This window comes from Drosophila pseudoobscura, chromosome 3 (assembly GCF_009870125.1).
Source record: "Drosophila pseudoobscura strain MV-25-SWS-2005 chromosome 3, UCI_Dpse_MV25, whole genome shotgun sequence".
In the NCBI taxonomy this organism is placed as follows: Eukaryota; Metazoa; Arthropoda; class Insecta; order Diptera; family Drosophilidae; genus Drosophila; species Drosophila pseudoobscura.
In genome coordinates this window covers 15,045,650-15,062,882 of record NC_046680.1, presented here as the reverse complement: position 1 = coordinate 15,062,882, position 17,233 = coordinate 15,045,650, and the positions used below count along the sequence as shown (strand labels likewise).

Below are 17,233 nucleotides of genomic sequence, written 5' to 3'. Positions count from 1 at the left end.
ATTTCAGTACTACATCTAAGGCAAAGTCTCGCAAGTGGCAGCTCGAGTGAAGTCTGGCATTAAATGGAATCCATAACTGCCTTAAAAACAGCTCCCCTTAGCGGCCACACGCGGCAAGACACGTGATTGGGGATTTTCCATACGGTTCAAGCAAAAGGAATAGCAGATTTTTGTTTTTGTTGTTGTTCAAGCTTTGAAATATTCATTTTCCCAAAAAAAAATATTCCAATATATCGGATCTATAAAAGTTTTTAAAAATCTTAACGAAATTCGCTTTTTTTTGGTGATTTTTATGCACTATAAATACAAGTATCTTCTTGGTTTTCATAGTTTGATGGTCCCTGTAGCTGTAGCTTTGAAATAAATGTATCCTTTCGCTTATGGGAAATCAACAATCATTCGAAACAATCGTCAAATGAGCTTTAATGCCTTTCTCTCCACGCTTCACACTCAGAATCCTTAGCTGCCCTGAAACATTTTATTACAGATCAAAATCTATAGAGAATCTATATAATATCGTATTAATTTGCGTGTCTTTTAGCCAGCTCTAAGGCCATTTAGCATCTTAAAGTCTTAAAATGACTTGGCGATTGTCAGAAACGATTAATATACGATGATTGACTGCTGATAACATTTCAATTGATGTTCAGTTGTCAACATAATTAATTGCGTGTACACCTCTGAAAAGAGACACGCTCAGAAAGAGCGAGAAGCGAGAGAGAGAGAGAGAGAGACAGAGAGAGAGGTGGAATGGCAGTAAACTGTAAAGGAAATCCATGCATATGTACATACGAATTCAGCTTCTACGGAGACTTGGACGAATCAATCACACACACAGACACACACACACAGACACATCGTATCGTTTCAGATTTCATAGGAAATTGTTTTTGGGTGGCATGTGGGAAAAGATGTGGGAAGGGGATAAGACACACCGTAACGAAAATGGAAGGCAATTTATTAACAGAAAATGAAAAGCCGGACAACCGAGAGGAGGCCGAAGCCGGAGACGGCCTCTGTGCCTGCAAGGGTGTGCATGTGTCGGCTCTGTTTTTTCCTTTCCGTTCGGTTGTCAACGTTAATTAATCAATCATTGTGCGGGACCTCCGACTAAAGCATTAATCATTTAAAATCAAAAACTTAACAGAACGAGCGTTGGAGAGAGAGGGAGAACTTTAAAGCATAACTGCAAATGGAGGGAAAGAGAGAGAGAGAGATTCTGATAGCAAAAAAAAAATTGCATGGAAAACGGCGGGCTGGAGGGTGACGGTGGAGAGGGGAGAAGAGTAACAAGAGACAGGGGGGATTGGCCAAGCGAAAGAATATGAAATTGTTAGACAGAGATACCCTATGATACACGTCGACGACTGGCGAAGGGTGTATTGGGGTCTGAAAACATAAATCCAAGAAGACCTTTATATGGTCTTGATACTATATTCATATCCACAATTAGCAATGGGTATCCCATAGTCGGTAGAGCGGCTACGTTCTCTCCTGAGCGGTGGGGCTGCCGGCACTCAACACGTTTTCTGGTTCCTTCTACAATGTGTGCGTCGCTCTGTGTCTGTGTGTGTGTGTGTGTGTGTGTGTGTGCTTGAGCATGCGGCCGCACTTGTGCCACGTACAACAACAACAGGAACAGGAACACTAGCGTGGAAAGTTCATTTGAATGCTTTTCTTTTATGCTCGACGAGATACACAAAAAATAATAATGCAAACGAAAAAAAAAACATGTTCTGACTTTCCGTTCGTTCAGGCTCCACTTGAGCATATTTTTTCGCCTGTTGTACTTCCCGTTACTCCTGGCTTGGCCAAAAACAACGAACAAATTTGAATTAATAAAGCGTACCCCCCCCCCCCAACCCCACATCCCCAGCAAATACTAGCTCCTTGATCCGCAACTGAGATTTCCACTCGGTTTTAATTGGGCTTTTTTGTTGGGGCTTCGCTGGGAAGGGGCGATGGGGTGGTGGCGGGCTGTAACCACTTGAATCATTACACATACATATATTTATAGAACATTTCTTTGAGCTTTTTTTTTGGGCACCTTCTCATTTCCTTACATTTATAAATTCGAGTAAAAGATTCACAGAAAAAAACACTGAAATTCCATGGGGAGATTGATGAGATTCGCAAAAAACAAAAACAAAAAGGTGAGAAGTTGAAAGGAAGGATATTCCTAGGAAATTGAATCGCGTTGAAAATCATTTTGTAGCCCCTCCCATATAGCGTATCACGTAGTCGAATCCAACCATAAAATTAGTTCATTCCAACATGCTTAGTAGATGGAGATAAAACCAAAGAATCAAGTACAGTAAGCTCAGCCTATAAGCGATTACAAGCAATTACAGTTTCTAGTACAAGAGAGAGCGTCTGAGTACATTTCCTTGGGTCCATGTCATTGAGGGCAAGGGTATATTCAGCACGAGGTAGCCCCAGCTCCTCTCCTCGCTCTCTTTATGTCAACCAAAAAGCAAGCCATAACAATTGTCCCTACCTTCCTTTGAACATACCTTTCATGGAGCGAATATCTGCATAGATCTGCAAATATACACGCACACAGGGACAGATGAACACATTTGCATCCTACATGCTTGCGGGGGAGGGGAAGGGCACGTATGGGAGCTGGTCAGAGGTTTTTGCTGTTGTTGTTGCTGCTGCTGCTGCTGCAGCAGTCGACGACAGTCCAGCAGCACTCGTCGTCGGCAGGCAGAGTCGTGGCCTGCATGTGTCACTGTACATAAACCGAACATCATTCGTGTCTCTCTTTCTATGCATGTGTGTGTGTGTGTGTGCCTCTGTAGTGCAACGACCTGTGACAAAAAGGCAGCAACAGCAGCAGCAGCGACAGCGGCAGCGGCAGAGAATACGAACACCGTGTGACGCATCCGCAGGGATGTTGTTACGTGCTCAACAGCCAGAGACAGAGCGTGTGCAGGGCGGAGGGGAGGGCAGGAGAGCGACATAGAGAGAACGCGAGCTCTCTACAGTGCCAAAGAGAGCATTTTTCGGGTACGGTACAGCTGTTAACGAAACTCCCACGCTGCTGCTATCTATCGGCTGCCTCTACTGCTGCTGCTCTCAGAATGCGTCGCTGCTGACGCTGACGCTGACGTTGACGTTCTTTTGCCTCGTTTGCCATCCATGGCCGTTCCATTTGTCTGATATTTTTTTTTTGTGCGGCTTCGTCTCAATTTCTGTTGTTGTTGGTGGCTGCTGTTCTTCTCCTACTTCTTGTTTGCCTCTGGCTCTGCCTGTCTGCTCCTTCCTTTCCTTCTTCTTCTTCTTTTTGTTCTTCTTCTTGTTCCCCCTGTGCCTCATTTGCGGCCGCTTTGGGTTACGTTTAATTTTCTGCTCGCTTCGAGCGTTTTAGCTGCATTCTACCGAATAAAAGCAGCAACCACAAATCCAAGAGATGCGAGCTTCACAAAAGATACGACTACAAGCTACCCATTACACGAAATCCCATACAAAGAGAAGAGAATGCTGCCAATACCAGGAATTATATCTAGATTCCTTAGATCGTAGAGCCAGGGTATTCTTCCATCTGTGGCTGTGTTACATTTCATCTGCTCGAACACCATATACCCCTTGTGGTATTTAGGTACATTACCCGGGGTATACAAATAGTTTTCCATGAAATTGCTTGTGTTGTGCACACAAGACGGAGCCAAACAGGTTGCCCCAAAACAACTTGAAGAGAGCCACAGAGGGAGATGGATATGGGAGGAGGAGGAGTGACAAGAGATATAGTTAGATAGATAGATACTCTATAGAGGGAACTTCATTAATTAGCTTTATTAGATGTGCCTGCTAAACTCTTGCCTTAATTACTGGGTCAAATATTGTATCTGCGTATCTTTCTCTAACCATAGTACACATCTGTTTATCTACGGGTGTCTGTGTGTGTGTGTATCTGTATCTTTAGTTATCTGTTGTCGTGTGTGCATTTCCGGGGCACACTCAAACATCTCGTTTAGTTCAATTTGTTCTGTTCCAACAGCAGGAATTAATTAATGTTAATCAACTTTCAGGCCCATAAAAACCAATACAAATAGAAAAGCAAAAACACGAAACAAGAAAACGTTTCCCCACGAGTACACGACTATTCGATATTATTGCGGCACGAGTCTCTCTGGCTAGGCAGGGGCTTCAGCTTCAACGATCTGATAATTTGATAACAATCCACATCGGATGAGAGAGAACCCACCTCAGGGATTCCATAAGTCGGGATTTGTATTTTGAATGCCATTATTTATCATTATAGATCGAAGACATTATTGATCTTGAGATACCATCGAAGGGGAGCACCCCTTAGAATGCATATTTGATCCTTTTGAAGGCTTAACTCCTTTCCCTAAAACACTAGCCCCTTTTCCGCTCTCTTGTGCTCTCCGTTTTGGGGCTCTGTCGTTCAATGTTTCTCCCCATCAGCGTCACGTGTAGGTCATAAATATTTTATTTAAAAGCAGTGGATTAGGGTAGAGGCGGTTGAGGGGTACAGCGTTGGGGGTACCATAGACCGGACCCCGTTTTTCGTTTTATTCGGTGTTTTTTATAGTTTTTCGCGAGCTGTTTTTTAATTTAGCAAAAAGCATGCCGAAATGGCGGACAATTTGGGACTTTATTAGCGGCCAAAGGGGGAAATGTTGGTTTAATGAAGAGTGGAAATATATACTTGCAAGGATATGATAGGATATACTTATGCGAGGGGTTCTCACCCTATCTCTCTCTCTCAAAAGGATATCTCGCACCTGCTCAGGCACCAGAACATTTCAAAAAATATCGCATATCCTTTGGCCGCGGATGACCGCGGCAACCGGAATCGCAATAACACTGAAAGAAAATACCAAATTTTTATTTTTTCTCCAAACAAATTCCGATGAAGTAACACCGATACGAATGCCGTGGTGAATGGCAAAATATACCGATTTGAGAATCCCTTTCGGTAGCCCTATCTTTGCATTTCACTTCGTATTGGATTTCCGTTTTCGAGAATTGCGACTACCACCCACCCCCCGCCGCCTGCAGTCGATCTGCTGTTGCTTTGCTTTGTTGCATGCCACTTCTTGGGCTTCCACAAACGTTGGACATCAGCGACTGTCCTCCGCACAGCTGCGCCCATTTAACCCATGTTGTACAACACATTCAAACGTCCAACCACTCGTTGAGGGCGCGCAGTGGCATGACGCCGCCATCGCCTGCTCTGCCTGCCTCACGCAGGGGTGTCTTTCCACAAAGGAATGGATGGAAAAAAAAAACCCCCCGTAAAGGGATAGGATAATGAATAAATGGCCGACTGCCTGCCCGTCGCTCAGTTAACTTTAATTAATTTTCTATTTCTGTTTCTGTTTCTGTTTTGTTATATCCCCGACGATTGGCGATTGTCGATTGAGGATGAACTAGGCACTTTTGCAAATGCCAAATTGTTCACACCGCTTCGGGGTTGAACGAATGACTTACAATGTTATACATATGTATCTTTGTATTATCGGGGAACCACTTGATTGCCTAGAACTGAACCGGTTCTCGTTTGCATATCGTTTTCCAACACTTGGACTAGGCCCTTGGCGTTGATAGCACTGTCGTTTCACCAATAACTGAATGTCTTCCCCCATTCCCAATCATCAATCAACCTTCTTGCAAGATTGCATATTCAGTAGAGCATACTTTCAGCGAGTGCTCCGTGCTGATAACCCCGTAATCGATCTATAAGTATTATATAGAACAAAACAGATAATGGTCTATCTACTTGGGCTATATAACAAGGGTCTGGAGTTCTTTCGGAGCCAGTTTTTAAAGAATCAATTTTACAAAAACATCCAAAATGCTCCTCCTACGGATCCTCGGACTGGTCCTTCTGCTGTGGCTAGCTGCAGTTAGCGGAGAGGAAATACAAATTGAGATGCAGGCTAATATTCGCCAGAACTGGCATCCGAATCCTCATTCTTACAAGAAGCTCAATGGAACGCTTGTGCCTCTACGACTGGGACAGAATTGAGTTCGCCTTTGATCTGGGTTCACAGCAATACTCTCCGCCATTCAGGACGACCAAGGAACAACTGTTCTACCCTTAAGGGGAACCATTAATAAATTTTAAGATTTACTTCTTCTTCTGTTTCCAGCTTAGTCCAAGTCGGGAGCTCAGCAACGAGGAGCCACGGCAGAGGCCGAGCGCGAAACAAAGACCGAAGACCGTAGTGCAATTCATCCAGTGGTGGGCCTTCTTTTACTTTGCCTACTTTTTGTGATAGTTTCGTTGGAGCTTGAACCGGTTCCATGGCCTCTTGCTGCGGCTGCGGCTGCTGCTGCTTCTGTTGTGGGGATACCCTTTGCTCAGGGTATGATCATTGAAACCCAGCTTTTGCTCCTCCTTTCAGGAGTGACGAATCATCCGTCACAAATGCCAAATCATTTGTGTCCTTTCGCTTATGGGAAATTTGTACAGCGAATCAATGGCTTCTTGTACAGCGGCCCGTGAGATGTGAAGATCTTTCCATAACTATCTGGAAAGCTGGCCAAGGAACGATCTCCATCGGCCCCCATCTCAGCGTAAAGGGTATTCGAGGCTTCGGCCTACCGCCCAGGCAGCGTTTTCCCTGTTTCTGTTTCTTGTTTAGTTGTGTTTTTGTTGCTTTTGCGAATTTTCCTTATTCGTCTGCAAACACACACACACACACACACAAATGGGAGAACACTTATACATGTGCATCCCCCTGATGGGGCAAAACGGCGACCACTTGCCACTTGGAGTGTCCACTGCCGTTTGCTGTGCGCCGCATCGCCGGTGGCACGAAACAACAACAGTGGCGCCCTCTGCCAATGTTGCAGCAGCAGCAGCAACAGCAGCATTGGGGTCCCCAGGTTGCACGATATTGTTGCATGTTGCAGCTGTTGGTCGCTTGCCACATGTGCAAGATCCCACCCTGAGTTCGCCTCGCCTCGCCTCAGCTCCTCGCCCGCTCCCCCCAGAGCCAAATGCAGACGACATCTGTTTCGGGACCTGTTGTAGTTGCTGCTTGATGTTGCAGGCAGCTGTGCAACAGCAGCAACAACAACAACAACAGTTGGGATCCGGGACCGTCTGGCAATTTGCATTCAACTTGTGGGCTTTCCTCGAGTCTTATTTAAAATCTGGTATCTGGGTCCGTCTTGCGGTTTCTGCGCTGCGTGTGAACCAAACTGAAATCTCTGAAAGAAACGGCCAGGAAGGAGTCCTGGACTGGAATAGAATTACAATTTATTATTATAAATACTCAAAGAGCAAGGAAACGCTTTCAAGTGTTTTGATTGAGAGCAGCATTCCATTGAGAAATCAAAAATTGTCAGTGGAATTGCCCATCAGGAAAATCAGTCCTTACGTTGCAAGTAGCGACACACCTGCCGCGTCACTCTACTATCCAGTACCCGGATTAGTCCGGTATTCTGTTCGTAAAAATGGATTTAGTTTTCATAGAAAACCTTCTTGTAGGGTGAGACTTCTCTAATTGTACAATCGTTTTCAGAAGATAAGAGGGAAGGAGGGAAGGACTTTGAGAAAATTTCACTCAAAGTTGGCCCCCAAGGCGCATGTGCTGGGCCTTGGCCAAAAAGGAAGCAACGACAGGGCTAGAGACCCTCCCGGTTCTTGAGTATCCCATCTCTGGAAGGCCTCACCTCGTATCAATACACTTTGCACATGGAGATACTGGTGCGCCTCCTCCACCCAACCCCCCAACCAGGACACCCACTCTCTTTTACTTTGAGGCTCCACTTCCACTCGCTGCGAAGGAGGACTTTGCGGCTGTTCGCTCGCAACGGACTTCAGTCGGGCGCCTGCCTTTGGCGCCGCCGGATGGATGCTGCGCTCCATGTGGGCCCTCCTGTGGCGTGTGGCGTTCGGCCGGCGAGTTCTGCTTTTGGGGGATTTTATGCGTAGTCCGGAGTGCGACAACTCCTTGGGCTTTTGGTGGCTTTTTGGCTCGAAAAGCGGATCTTTCTCGCAATTTGGAATAGGCGCTCAGCGCGCCAAAAAGGGGGATGGAAAACAGAGGTTTTCCAGTTCGCCCCACACACACAAACACTGGGGAAACTGGGGAAAAGGCAGGCAACATTGTTTCTCTCTTTGTATCTCCACCTTTCTCTCATTCGCTCTCTTTCTGCCTCGTTGCGGGTCCCTGGCTGTGTTTTCTTGTTGCCTGTTATTTCCGATAAAATTGACTTTTTGTCGCCCTCGTCGTTTGTCGTTTGTCGCTTGTCGTTTACCGTTTGTCGTGTGTCGCTTTCGTCAGTTGGCTCGCCACGGCACCATTTTGTTTGGCGTCGGTTTCTAATGGGCCCACAGCCGTGGCAGCGCATCGATTGCTGTTCGTTGGTGCAGGGGGCTGCGGGCATTGGCACTGGAAGGCAGCGTCTCTACGAACGCGCGCTTAAAACCGCTCGACTGGCACTGGCACTGGCGCAGCCTTGAGACGCTGCTGGAAACGCGCGCGTTTTGTGCCGCACGCTCTCTCTCTCGGTTTTTTTCTTTTCTAATTTTTGTTAATTTATTAAATAAATAGTACATTAGAACCAGTAGGTTATAAAACACTATATATTTGAGTTTTATATCTACTCTTATGTATGTACATATTTGTATATGCAGAGTGTCTTCATAAAATTATAATCAGATGCAAATGCCATAAAAACAAAATCAATTCTTGCCGACGCTTTTCTGCTTCTTTGTTGTTGGTTCACAGCATTAACAGCCAAACACACACACACACAGAGACACTCAGCCACACGCTCTGTCAGACAGATAGACACTCATTCGCTCACTCTCTCACTCACTCTCTCACCCTCTCTCTCTCTCTCTGTGTTGTTCCATTTTGCGTCTACCACTCTCTCAATACCGTTTAACAGTAACAGAGCTCGTTGTTGAGTAAAAATGCGCCACAATCGTGCTACTAATGCCTGCTGATCGCCTGTTCGTTTTTGCGATAGACGGGCGACGTAAGTCGCCGCCGTTTTGCCTGAAAAGTCGCCGTCGTGCATTTGATGCTTTGGCGCGTTTGGTGTTTTCTTTGAATTTTTCGTCTGTCGACTGAGTGGGGGCCGACGGCGGTTAGAATCGCGCGACGGCTCCAACGATATGCCGCGGTTTTGTCGTCGCCGGCGATTTTTTAATTCGCGCCGATTTTGCAATGTTTTGTGCCGCCGGCAGTACATTTAAATGTTAACAGAATAGTTAACATTGCGCTCTCTCAGTTACTCTCCCTCTGCTGTGGCTGTTTTTTTTTTGTGTGCTCTCAGTTGCGTTGCTGCTTGGAGGGGGGAAACAAAAAAAGATCATTAGGAAGTTTATTTAGCAAAAACATATTTTTAAGATGAGAAAATACATGTTCGGGCTTCGATTCTCTTTGGTAAGTGCTGTGCATGTTTAGTTATTCGTAAAAAGAATGAAATGCCAAGCAAATCGAGTACATATGTATGTATGTATTGCAGTATCAATTCAAATTAACATTATCCATAATACTAACATGTATGTATAATATGTACACGCTCTGGCCTGATTTGTTCCACTGTATCGTACAGATGCACGTAGACATTTCTGGCCTGGGCTCTCTTTCCGCTCTCGCATGCTGCTTGCTGTTGTTCCGGTCTATCTCTCTTTCTTTTGTTCTCTCAACGATGATGAAGATGTAGAGGCATTGATAATAATGACGTTTACAATGTTGCTACTGATTGCAAAATTCTGTGCGCGTGTGTGTGTGCAGCCTCCACATCTGCTGTTACCCCTTTTCTTAGGTTCACTTTTACAGTTACTGTACAAATCTCTTTACGCTGAAGTTTTCTTGCTTTTCCCCATTGAGAAGGATTTATATTGCCTGAACTTTTACGAGTCCCATCGATTTCTTTCTGCCCGTTTGCTCTTTGTGCGGAAGAATCTTCTCAAGAGCCATGGCCAAAATTAATGATACCGAAACGCAAGACAGTCGAAGAATTTAATTAAAAATTCTAAGACCCTGAAATATGTTCGGTTCTCTCTGCCTCCCCTTTCTCGCTGTCTCTCTCACACATTAGAAAATGCTATCAATGATTTCTATGACGTCACACATGTCATTTTATTGCATTGTAAATGCTTATCAATGACTACCTCAATGGGTGAAATTCCACTCTGGGCTCTCTTTTCTAATTAAATGCAAACGCTAGAGGTAGCAAGAATAGCAATAACAGTATTAGTCGAGAGCAGCAAACAAATCCAGGCAAAGAGTTTGACCTTTTTTTCTCGTTTCTGGCTCTCGGCTCTCTCTGCGAACACACACGCACACACCATCTCACTCACTCCCACCTGTGGGGGGAGAGAGCAACAGCAGCAGAAGACAAATGTAAACAATGCTCTCGTTCTCAATTTTGCTTTTCTGTCCTCTCGTTCAATCACACTCGCCGCTCGCTCACTGTCTTTCTCTCTCTCGCCTACACCTGCTGCGGCTGCTGGTCGCCTGTTCAAACGTTCGGCCGAACCGCCGTTCGTTTGTATGGGGAATCGAACGCGAGTAAAGTCGCGATGTTTTCGAATGCTCGATTTTGTTGAAAACCAGTTTTTCTTCGTGTGTCTGATGTCTGTCTTTTCGTGAAAGGGTGAAAGACGGCGGCGGGGCTTTGCTTTGGGTTAGGTTAGCCATAGCCTGTTGTTTACAGCTTAATTTGCTTGCCCCGCCGCGGACAAGTCGCAGCAGTCCTTTTCCATCCAGCTTCCCACCTCTCCCTGCTGTCCACGTGCCATATTGCATAGGCATAAGGTTGCAAAAGGTTTGTTGTTGTTTTTTTTTTTGCCGTTTCTCCTCCCTTTTGCGCCTCTGCAATATCTACAGTTGTTCGTCTTCGCCGTCATTCGTCGTCGGGCTCGTATTCGTTCGGTTCGGGCTCCAACGACCGTTGACTCCCCCACTCAAAGCTCCGTCGTCCGTCATTCAGTCATTCATTCAAGCGCCAGACGCTGCTCAGGGCAGTTGTTCAGTTTGTCAATTTCTTGCCGCTGCCGGCCGACGCCGCGCTTTGGACACGCGATTTTCAGTGTGTGTGTGTGTGTGTGTGTGTGTGAGTTTGTAAGAAACGCGCGACAGCCGCTCGCGTTTCGCTAGCGATTAATGTTTTAATCAGTTTTTGTCGCTTTTGTTGTTATTCGGAGTATTTTCGGATGCATTCTTATCAGTTCTTCGATCTATTCTGTCTATAATTTGTTTGGGGGGGTTTTTTTTTTTGCTATGATCTCTCTCTCCTTTCGCTCTCTTTCACTCTATGGTTGTGGGGGTCGTCGCTTCTTATCAGCGAATTTCGGGTTCCGTTTCCACATAATCTATTTATTTCCGAAAGATGATCATTACTTGAAGCAACTTTAAATTACTAATAAACCTTTTCTACCCTTTGTCTCTTTCGCTTTCCAGAGCTTGCCCCAAGATGATGACCTTGCCGCCGTTCGGCTGGTTCCACTTTCTCCAGCTTCCTTTGCACCGCTCGACGTAGAACCCCCACGGACTTCCACAGAGGGGAAACCCTCACCAGCTCCAATCAAAGCGTCAGCCACTGCCACTAGTAGCCATACATCAGATACAATATATATATAGTTTATATATATATATAGATTTGGCCCAGCGTCTTGTTCTTCGTGATTTCGTCGCTGTCAGCGCTCGACGCCGACTGAGACGAGAGCAGCGAAGCAACGAGAGCACAGCGAAAGCCTCACCACGGACGCATTTATGGATGCGGGCGGCCTGCCAGTCTTCCAAGCCAGCCAAGCAGCCGCAGCCGTCGCCCAGCAGCAGCAGCAGCAGCAACAACAGCAGCAACATCAGCATCTGAATCTCCAACTGCATCCGCAGCACTTGGGCCTACACCTGCAACAGCAACAGCAACTGCAACTGCAACACAATGCACAGGCGCAACAGCAGCAGCAGCAGCAGCAGCAGCAGCAGATACAAGTGCAACAACAGCAGCAGCAGCAGCACTCTCCCTACAATGCCAACCTGGGAGCAACAGCCGGAATCGTCGGCGGCCTTGTTGCTGGCGGCAACGGAGCTGGCGGCCCTCCAAATCCAGGAGTCAGCCTCGGACCCAACAGTGGGGGCGGCGGCCCATCGCCTAGCGATGCCCTGCCACCCAAGCGACAGCCCAACGTGGACCGACTGCGACGCCGCATGGAGAACTACCGACGACGGCAGACGGATTGCGTGCCGCGATACGAGCAGACCTTCAGCACCGTCTGCGAGCAGCAGAACCAGGAGACCACGGCCCTGCAGAAGCGCTTCCTCGAGAGCAAGAACAAGCGGGCGGCCAAGAAGACCGACAAGAAGCTGCCCGATCCCCAGCAGCACCAGCAGCAGCAGCAGCACCAGCAACATCAGCAGCAGCAACATCAGCAACAGCAGCACCAACAGGCGGCACAGACGATGTTAGCCGGACAACTGCAGAGCAGTGTTCATGTGGTAAGTGCCCCAATTATCCGTATGACATTATTTGGGATAGAGTTTGATCTTCAATAGTTAAGATCCCAAGCAGAAGACCGTCAGTTAACTATCACGTATAATATCCTATGACAGTGCATCGTAACAATGGTTGAGTCATACACACGCAATGTATGTTGTTTCGCCAGAATGCCTGGAAAGGGGATGAAATAACAGAAGGATAACAAAGGTAGCAGCAGTAAAGTAAAACTCTATACATTCCATGGACATGATCCTATTTGCTTGAAGTGCCATACGATCTCCATTGAAGAATGCTGCTTCCCCCACCAGTGGCGGCTCCTCTCTTCGAATTGGAATTGTGAAATGTGAATTCGTATTGGGTAAGAGTCTGAGCATTTTCTCGTCAAATGCAAATCGCATCGATGCATAGTTGCTTCATATTGGTGCATGGTGCATGGTGCAGCTCCAGCGTGAAGCTACAAAGACTGGCCAGTGTACTGCAGCGGAGACGAGGGGGAACAGCTCACACACACACACACGGGAAATAATAATGAGGTCAGCGATTTTTGTGTTGTTTTTCTTTCAGTTTTCGGTTCAGTTTCACCCAGAGTTCGCATTCGAACTGCCTGAGCCGCCAACTTGTAGCCACAAGATACTGTATCTGCTGTTGCCTTTGGTGTTTTTTCTTTGCTTTTGCTCGTAATCGTACTCGTACTCGTCTTATAGGTACTACTTAGTGGACTGCATTTGAAAATATGTGCCTTGAAACCACAGCAAACAAACCAAAAAAACACAGCCCGTGTATACTTTTTGATTTGTTTCCATGCGGTGGGGCATGATGCAAGTCGCTGCTGCTGCAGACATACATACATATGTACATAATTGTTAGTTCTCTTGACAATCCGTCAAAAGCGACTTTATCTCCGTGGCTGTTGTTTCTGTAATTACCAGAAAGAGACCCCGAGTTCGAGTCGAGCTTCTACGAGTACATAGATACATATGTATATATCTTTTATCTGTCGCACACACAGAACGTGAGTTATTCTGAGATCAGTTTTGAGTGGAAAAGTTTTTCCGCATCCGCCTGCCAATGTCAGGTCTTCGTCTTCGTCTCCCTCTCCCTCTCCGTCACCGCCTCACCTTATAATTATTCATTGCTGGGGTTTTTGTTGTTTGCCTGGGTTCCGTTCCCCTCTTAATTCAAGTTCTTTTCATATGCAAAAACTTTGCTTAGTCAGAGGTCTATGGAACTCCAAGGGGCAACAAGAAAAGGAGTTAGGTAGATAGACAGAGAGAGAGAGAGTGAGAGAAAATAGCCCATAAACGAAAGGACTCTAGCAAAGACTATACGTTCGAGTATTTCTTTTCTTTAAGGATGTTCTGAAAATGAATATACAAATATTTAATTCGATTATCAGTTGAGATTTGAAGGCAGCTTCCTCTCAAATCAAAAAAAAATCAAATTGCCGCAGCATCCGGCAGCAGTAGCTCGAAGGTGCCACATTTCTAGCTGCCGCGTGGCATCTCTCGAATGAATTAATCATCAATAAGATGGATGGATGGCTGGATGGATGGCTGGACGGGGGGTGCCTAATCTTACAGTGCTTTTCACTTTTCTTTTCATTTATTTGCGCGTCTTTTAATGTTTTTGGAAAACTTTTACTGCCGCCAGCGGCTGGTGGCAGTGAAAATCGCTGCAAATTGCGGCCATCGTGGCCGGGGTGCAACATGCAAAACAAGAAAGCAACAGCAGCGGCAACAAAAAATTATTGTTTATAATGTGTGTGTTTGTATTTGTTGTTGTTTTTTGGGAAAGTCGCGTGTTGCAATTTCTTCTTTCATCTTGTTGTTGTTTTCGTTGCACTTTTTTTCTGATTTTTATTGGCTTCGTCTTCGCGGTGAGGGGGGGGGGGGGGGAAGGGGTAGGCTTTGTTTTTCTCCTTTCCATTCATTGTTGCCAATTTTCACTTCAGTTCGGGGTCGTGTGGCATTTTCTGACAGCCGTCAGTCTGTCAGTCAGTCAGTCAGTCAGTCATTCATTCAACGAAACAAAAGTTGTTGCATGTGGCAACCGGCGGACAACCCACCGCTGTGCCTCCTTCCCCTCCTCCTCCTCCTCCTCCTCCTCCTCCTATCTATGGCTGCAGCTCTGAGTACGAGTAGATTGTTGTTTGTTTCAAGTGCCACCTTTTGCTCCGGCTCCTGCTTCTGTTGTTGCATCTTGATTGACAAGTGACAACATATTATTGGCGTATCGTTGCAAGCTTTGATTAGTTGGTTGTTGCTTCATTGTTGTTATTGTTGTTGTAACATTGTTTACAGTGCCTCAGGCCTAGGGGTCTGTGGAGTTATTGCAATTTACAGGGAATGGCGGCCATATATTCGGTGCCCATGGTTAAGGGGCTACCAGGTTTTTGGAATACTTTCAGACATTTGATCTTATGACCAATTAAGCGAAGGACTGTACGTTGATTCGGCTTAAAAATTTCCCATAAACGAATGGACACGATAGGCAGGAGCTTCCCATTAGCTAACATCCTACATTAGGGATGGGCTTAGAGCTTCAACCCCCCTTCAACCTGTCGACAATTTACGTATTTTAAGAGTTTTAACAAATTTCTATTGAATGCATCATTTATCTTCGATTCGCAATCGATGGCCAGGGCAGACATCCCCCTACCAGCGCAGAGGCGATTGCACCTTAACAGTGTGTAACACCCGTGCACCCCTGCACCCCTACACCCCTGCACCCGTGCACCCCTTGCGTGGCTCTGCTGTCTTTGCGTGCCCCCAAATGGAAAGATGTGTGGAGCTGACGAAGGGGGTTGGAGCCACGGAAGAGTTCTGGTTGGTTTTCGACAAAATCGATTCCATTTCGACAAATGGCCGAAAAGGAAGGAGACCCGAAAAAAAAGAAGGGACAGGAAACGAAGGCACTCTGAAATGCAGACGTAAAACCAAAGGCGGTCCTGCTGCCACCGCGTTGATATATTCCGTGTATATTTATAGGAAATTACATGGTATATGCAATTTCTGTGATTTTTCCATTAGTACTTTCAAGAGTTCCCTACGGAATGATCTATTCTTTATGGCAAAAACAGCTGGTTAAAAGTTCGGATCCAAACAGAGTAATAATTTTGAGTAGAAAGAACTTGCACATTTCCATTTTGTTGCCCTTCCTGTGGCACAGTGGGGCCAAAGTTGGGGCTGCCTCTGCCTCTGCCTCCGTTTCCACACATTTGCACACACATTTCTGCCCCGTTTTTCTGAGGGTATACACATCCTTTACTCGTGGCACTTCAAAGGCTTCCCTTTTCGGTGCATGATATCCTTGTGGTGCAGTGGGGTCCTGTGCCAAGGGTTGAGGGGCTGTGTGTGTGCGTGTGTGTGTGTGGGTTGCTCAAACACCAAAAATTGTGCATATTTTATTTATTATGTTTGGCAAATTTCATTGCATATTAAAGATGCAATTTTCCGCAAGAGGAAGAACGGTTTTTCCTCCCCATTATACTGGCCGCACCACACCCCCCCCCCCCCCCTCTATTTCCGCCGCCTTCCGCCTGTCCTTTCAAAGCTTCGCTTCCTTCTGCCGAGAGCTTTAAGTTCCTTGGGGCTGGCTTTTTGTCAATTGTCTCGAAACATTTTAATTGCTTTACGTTTTGTTGTTTGCATTTGTTGTTGTTGCCAGGACAGAAATAATAAACAAGACAAAGGCGTAACACATCCCAAAAGCAGGAGGGGGCTAGGCCTGTGATTGAAAGGCAGACTTTTAACCCTTAAATACTCGTAATAATCGTTTGATAAACGTTCTCTTTTTTGTCCGCTTTTATTTGAGGACAACATTGAGAGGATGCTGGTTAAAGGCGGGGACTATAAGGTGGGACGTGAAGACTGTTCTCCTGTCGCTACTTTGTTTACTTTACTTTTTTCGTGGCCTTTTCATCCATCCATCCATCCACACATCATCAACAAGGTCTCCCCCTCCTTGCCGCACCTGCACGCTCTGAAGACAAGCCAGGCGAACATCCCTCCCCCCCCCCCCGGTGGACCCCTTTGTGATACCTTGGCTCCTTGGTTCTTGCCCCCCCGCTCTGTTGCTGGCGTTGCTCTTTCGGTTTTGCCTTTAAAAATCGATAAACTCATTTTGAAGTTGTACCCACAGACACACACACCAGTAAGGAAAGCACATACACACACACACACACACACACTTGAATAGACTGTACCTACTTTTATTTTCTATGCGCCTACTAACCTCCCTTGCCAAAACCAATCCCAAGATTGCTCTCTTTAGCGCTTTAAAAGGCAGCGAGAGATTTATTCTTCGGCAAACGAAGCTGCCCAAGTGGCAAAGAGAATGCTGGAGAATCCAAAGACCACATACATGTCGTGTGCATGACGCTTGCTAGCCTGGTGGACTCTGCTGTGTATCCTCTTGACTGTTTTGGATAGCCTCCCCAATTAGAGACAAGTCTGGGAGTCACAAATGGCAGATCTAACCTTATCCTATCCTACTGAATGAATGTGGGTACAGTTTCTGTCGTATTTTAAGGATTTAATGATTATCATTACGAACAATTGCCCGTTTGTCAATCACTTTCCACCTGCCTGCCTGCCCGCCCACCTGCCGTTCAATCCAGAGCATGTCGCATCGATGCTTAAACGTTTACCGAAATTTCAATCAGCGCTTCACGCTGTCAGATTCCCTCACATTGCTGGCCCATTACTCGACGTTGATGAGAATAGTGGTTAACCCTTGGATAAGGTGGCGGTGGGGGGGGTTCCACCCTGCTGCGTTTTCCATTTGCATC

General features: G+C 46.1%; 1 protein-coding gene across 4 annotated transcripts in view; it reads left to right on the top strand.

The window, feature by feature from the left end:
- Positions 1-17,233, top strand: part of mam (neurogenic protein mastermind) — a 64,264-nt gene that overhangs the window by 6,554 nt on the left and 40,477 nt on the right. For 2 of the 4 annotated variants that reach the window (XM_033378111.1, XM_033378110.1), the window contains exon 3: positions 11,406-12,443. In XM_033378111.1, the coding sequence (XP_033234002.1) occupies positions 11,718-12,443 (726 nt within the window). In that variant the 5' untranslated portion in view covers positions 11,406-11,717. Of the gene's footprint in view, positions 1-10,927; positions 11,049-11,405; positions 12,444-17,233 lie in introns of those variants that run through there. The other 2 variants (XM_033378113.1, XM_033378114.1) reach the window with 2 other exon arrangements.